Below are 5,795 nucleotides of genomic sequence, written 5' to 3'. Positions count from 1 at the left end.
TATGCCAACACAAGAAACGCGATAAAAACCTCTCTGGAACAGAACTCGATCGGTATCGTTGTTGCACACTGGTCGGGCAGTCATCATCTTACACCGCATCCTTTCGCGTGGATCGGTTATCTAGTAGCGGCTGGTTTATCTTGGAATCCAACAACGGAAATAGATTTAGGACCTGATGACAATTACGACATCCCTGAGTTATCTGCATCAGTTAGGTACCTGTCGCAAAATTTGCAATCCACGATTATTAAATGTCATATGTTCATGTTTAATAAAATCGTTTTGTTTTGCAGAGAAAGATATATTACGAAGTTATTGGACATACACGTATTTCAAGATTCGGAGTATAAAATCGGCAATGCGATATTGGAGTTGGGACGTTTAGACACGTTGGTATTAACATTGAGTAAAAATCAAGCAGTCAAAGACTTGCAACAAATACCAGATAATCGCGGTTCTACGTTATATAGATTACTGACCGATCCAGATAATGTGAATCTGGAGTATCTTTCGGCCGATCTGTTCGCTGTAAGTACACTTGCGTGTTCGCTTGTTTGAATATCCGAAGTGTATCTTAATATTTTAAGAATGAATAACAAGATAAGACTCGAATATTGCGAATTAATTTGCTATTATACGTTCGTAGAAAATGACGAAGCAGATCAAACGAATATCCCATTCGTTGTACGAGGCGAGCTTGTCCTCCAAATTTGCATCTATGGAGATACAGGAATTGCAATTAACATCCGATCTGATGCTGACGGCCTGTAAAATCGGCAGAACATTGATCGGAGTCGGTGTGAATCCGAATAGCAACATGGGACTCGCGGTCATCAATCTAGGAGTATGTAATCTGCCACCCACTTTCAGGACCGATATAGCGAACAAGATGTTGGCTCATATAGAGCAGTATAAAGGTTCCTGGCTGCAAAGACATTTTCCACAGGGTCTCCAAGATTCCCTGCTAGTTTTGACTAGCGCGCTGCATAGGTTTGTGCCGGAGACATAATTTTGTTTAGAATACAAGAACTTTTAGTTCGCATTGAGCAATCTAGAAAACGCAAATGTCTAAAAGACTTTTACAGGGTATCTGTAACTTTTGTGTTTGGGATTTTAATCAACAAAAGATTGCAAATATATACGCGGCAAATGAAACACGTAATAAATGAAGGATTTCAAGATGTTTTTGAAGAAAAACTATCGAGAGCAATATGTATTTTTATCCTTACAAGTTATCATACTACTATTGTACGTTTGCTATGCTGTACTATTTCTTGATATCCGTAAATTTACAAAAAATGCTTTTGAAAAATACTTTATCGAGGGAATATAATTTTATGCTAAGAAATTTTGATTATAAAAAGGATATTTGTTTTATTAAATACAGAGACATTTATTAATTACATTTATTGACCTTATTGATTGCATAATAATTCTATGAGTCACGGCTGATATAATTAACAGCAAGTGATATTTGAATATATTATTTATTATCATATGGACGTATGTGCAAATGCAGGATTCAACAAATTTTCTTTCGCAATAAAATAACATATTTTTTAATAATATTAACAGATATAATACTTAATATAGTTATAAGTACCTTATATATAATAGTTTACACAATAAATTATATCTCGATCTATTACAACGATTAATGATATGAAGAATAACACTATTACTAAAACTTTTAATATTTACAGTTCTTATACATGTCGCAGAGATTTTGTGTATTTCGTTTTTTTGCAAAATCCCTAGGGAATCTATAAAAACCTGGGATATTGTGGAATAAATAAAAATTATTAATATAAATATAACTTTTAAAAATAAATATAAATTTATATATATCTTTTATGTTTATAAACATATAATTTATATTTTCAAATATAAATTAATAAAAATTTTAGCTTACTGATAGAACCTAGGATTTTGCAAAATCACTAGTAAAATTGTGTAATTTTTATTCATTCCACAATATCCTGGTTTTTTGTGGATTCTCTAGAAATTTTACAAAAAAAGAACGAATTACACGAAATCTCTGTAACATATATATCAACTTACTTAGTTTAAACTGACTTGAAGGTGGCAGTTTTGCAAGATTTTCATTTAAATGCTTTCATTTTTAAAACGCCATATATATCGCAATAAGTTTGTTCAATTTTTGTCCTACATCATATACTTTCTTTTGTAATAATTATATTTGTTATTTTATATTATTTAAAAAACTTCAATGTCGCATAGAAAAATATTGGTTGAAATCATTCAAGCATTCATTATTTCCATTTGCAAATTTCTAGTGAATTTAGAATTGAGCAATAAATCCCTGTCAAAGCTATGTGTAGGCAATGTTTTAAACGCATTCTAAAATAGAGAATTTGTAACATGTAACATGTTTCCTCAATATCAAATTCCTTCTAATATTCTTACTTACGTTCATTTGTCAACATATCATCGCTACTTATGAGATTGTTCCTCTTTCGCTCATTCCAGCCACCCATTTCCAAATCTTGCTTATGAAATAGTTCTCTTTCGAGCGCTTGTAGCCTATAAAACTCATTGATCTCGAACTGATACTTGGGCGCTGTTATACCGAAGAAGTTGGCCAGGCATTCGCCAACGTAATCGCAACCATCCAACATTTTAGAACTGAACCATGTAGTTTGATGCCACGCCCATGGTAACCAAGTCATATTTTTCTATAAAATATGTATTATTATTTTCTATTCTTATTGAACATATAACAAGTTACAAGATTTGCATAATTACCGTATCTATCTGCGACACAGTTTTATTATTCTTTGGTGCGTCAACTTCATCCTCCGACGAATATTCCTCCATTACTCCATCCGAAAATTGCAGCACTCTCTTTGGTTTCTTGCTCAATTTGCGTTTACACTGCGCAACATTAATTAAAGTCAAGCTGTATTAAATTTGTTAAAATATGTTTATAAAGTTTTTATAGAAAAAGATCCAATTGTAGGATCTACTTACGAAAAACTTGAATAGACAATAAATGGCAGAACTTTAATAGATAGTTAATAACGTAAAAACTAACTAGATAGAAAGAGAAGATTAAAGAAAAAAAACAAGTCAAGAAGCCTATTGTTTGTCTTAAGAATCTTGTACTCCAAAACTCTCTTATCTTATCAAATCTTAATTATATTTTAACTACACAATAAATCTGAAGGTCTACTGCACAAAAAAATATAAGATAACCAGTAATTTGTACAGCAACGGAATGTGATTAGCAAATATCTGCCTACTGATAATTCGACATATTTCCCTTAAAAAAATCTAGTTTTCTATGAAAAACTTTTGGGAGTTTACAGCGGGGATCTGTACAAATAATCTATTTATCTGCCTGGATAAGTGAAAGGTTAAGCGGCACGAAACGCATATCGCATATCTCCCGTCCGCATGTCCTGCGACAACCGGAGCACGTTACCTGCGTCTCGGCATCTGAATTCTCTTGCAGAATAACGTCGCTCAGATCCCCAATGTCGTCTCTGTCTGACGCCATCGTCGGCCGTATCTTGCGGTAAACAAAGCCCTTCGTGCCGCGTCGCGCCCTGACGATTCTCGACAATCTCGACAGCGTGTTGTCGAACAAGCTCCCCCTCGTTCTCCGCTCGCCGTTCCGTTCGTCGGATGACTCATCCGAAACGACCGAAACGAGCGGTGTCGAGCCGTCGGGAGAAACGGCGAGGCATCGCGATCGCATTGGCGCCGCCAATTCGGTGGACAGTGCTCCTTCTACCGCACAGCCGGTGAACGGGCCTCACCACATGCCACCTTTTGCGTTTAAAAATGCCATTCCGCGATCGATTTTAGCGGAGCTTCCTCCTTTTCCGGCTCACTCTGGGGCTAACTGGTATACCAAAATATACCAATATCATGCATGCGCGGCTGCAATTGGCACATTCGCGACATTCGAAGTGGAGACGGTGGAGAAATAACGTGGAATAAATAATACTCCGGTTTCTCTAACCGTCCAGAAAGTTTTTAAATTCCTTCGTCTTTATCGATGAGAAATCCGTTATTCCCGATAATAATTTTTATCTTTTGACCATCGACATTTGTTGCCTTTTAAATGGAACGAATGTGTGTTTTGAGTAGAATGGAAGGAAAAAACATGAACGAGATAAGCGAGATTTTAAAAGTTCGAGAAAATCGGTGACTCAAAAGTTTACTTTGAAAACGACGTTTCCTTTATTCGGCAATTAGATAAATGTGATTTATATATTAATTAACATTTTTATTCTGCCTTTGATACGATTTAATATTATTTTATTTTCGGATAAAAGAATTTAGATTATCTTTCATGGGAGAAAATCATGAACAGTTGCATTCACGACAGAATCTTCGATTATAATTTATTATTTATTATTGTGTTCAGTATAATATTATTGTGCTAAATAATTCCAAAGCGGGATTGTAACGAGGATTTTTACCATCAAAATTTTATTACAAAATTCTATTAAGTAACATTTTTATTCTGCCTTGATATGATTTATAATATTATTTTATTTTTGTATTAAAGAATTTAGATTATCTTTCACAGGAGAAATCATGAACATTTGCATTCGCGACAGTAATCTTCGATTATAAATTATTATTTATTATTATTATTGTGCTAAATAATTCGGATAATATTCAGATCAGGGTTGAAACGACGAGAATTTTAGTTATCAAGATTCTATTACGAATCTTTCAAAATGTCGACAAAAATAAAGGTGAAATATACGCGCAAATTGCAACGAAATGGCTAATCTCTTATTATTAATATATATATTGTGCAATATTATTAATTCCAAATCATCGCAGGTTATTGTGTAAAGACCGTGAAGTAATCAATAATAAGGGATAAAACGGTCGATAAGATCGACCTCCCCACCCCGGTCCGAGTGCAGCTTATCGCTCCGTGAGACACGTTTCTATTGGCGGATACGGAGCGATCGCTCGACCTCGTGCGGCATTCTCGATTCTCGATCCTGCGAGTTGAACCTGACGTCGAATGGCGACGGCACGGGCTGCCTAACCAGTGCTAGCACGACGGACTGGGACGGTGGTTAACAGCTCGCTCTCGCACCTCAGACCGTCTTGGAAAGCTGAACGGAACGCGCGGAGGCGGAGTGGCTGAACAGCGGGGCCGGGGATGAGCTCGTGACGTGTCCCGAGTCCCGAGGCCCGAGATCGATCGCGGAGTTGTCGGCGCAGCGGCTCGGCTCGGCTCCACGACCACACGGCGGGCACGGCCTCTCACAACGGTGCATGCGAGAGAGGCGTTCGCGATACGTTAATTATGTGAGCGGGGAACTGCCGTCGAGAGGTGAGGTGGGACGTATCCATCGCGTCCGCGTCATGTTCCATCACGAGTACGAGAAACGGCTGCTGAAGCCGGTGAGCGGCGATGCCTCGACGGCGACGGGCACGGCGACGTTGCCCGGCGCCGTCGCCACCTACTCGCCCATCTACTTCTCCCCCACGAAGACGTCGGCGTGCAACAACAGCTACGATCGCTTTATACCCACTCGTTCGGGCAACAACTGGCAGACCACCTTCTCCATGATCAGCGAAAATGGCCGGGGCGGCCTGGTGGCGAAGAAGACGCGAGAGAACGGCGAGGGCAGCCGCGACGGCATCGCCTATTCCTGCCTGCTGAAGAACGAGCTGCTCGGAGCTAGCATAGAGGACGTGAAGGGGCAGTGCGAGGAGCGTAGGGTGCTCTCGCCGTTGGTCACCAAGAATCTCTTCAAGTATACCACGCCCACCAAGGACCGGACGTTGCTGGATCA

General features: G+C 38.5%; 1 protein-coding gene and 1 pseudogene across 1 annotated transcript; one reads left to right on the top strand and one right to left on the bottom strand.

Moving 5' to 3' along the window:
* Window positions 1–2,015: 2,015 nt before the first annotated feature.
* LOC112452495 (protein FAM177A1-like) lies at window positions 2,016–3,855 on the bottom strand. Its single transcript, XM_025012737.1, has 4 exons — window positions 3,446–3,855; window positions 2,767–2,895; window positions 2,432–2,696; window positions 2,016–2,361 (listed from the first exon to the last, which is right to left on the bottom strand). The coding sequence occupies exons 1-4, from the start codon at window positions 3,719–3,721 to the stop codon at window positions 2,351–2,353; spliced, it is 681 nt and encodes a 226-aa protein (XP_024868505.1). The 5' UTR covers window positions 3,722–3,855; the 3' UTR covers window positions 2,016–2,350.
* Window positions 3,856–4,979: 1,124 nt separating this feature from the next.
* LOC112452493 overlaps window positions 4,980–5,795 on the top strand; it is a 3,604-nt pseudogene continuing 2,788 nt past the window's right edge.

This window comes from Temnothorax curvispinosus, unplaced genomic scaffold (assembly GCF_003070985.1).
Source record: "Temnothorax curvispinosus isolate PA1 unplaced genomic scaffold, ASM307098v1 QBEX01003408.1, whole genome shotgun sequence".
NCBI classification, from domain to species: Eukaryota; Metazoa; Arthropoda; class Insecta; order Hymenoptera; family Formicidae; genus Temnothorax; species Temnothorax curvispinosus.
This window is presented reverse-complemented; position numbering and strand designations above follow the sequence as displayed.

Excerpts from the sequence above, each read along its gene's own strand:
- LOC112452495 (XM_025012737.1), bottom strand. The coding sequence starts at position 3,721 with ATGCGATCGCGATGCCTCGCCGTTTCTCCCGACGGCTCGACACCGCTC. Across the intron at positions 2,896-3,445 it reads ATTCAGATGCCGAGACGCAG|TGTAAACGCAAATTGAGCAA; the intron begins GTAACGTGCTCC and ends AATGTTGCGCAG. Across the intron at positions 2,697-2,766 it reads CTGTGTCGCAGATAGATACG|AAAAATATGACTTGGTTACC; the intron begins GTAATTATGCAA and ends CATATTTTATAG.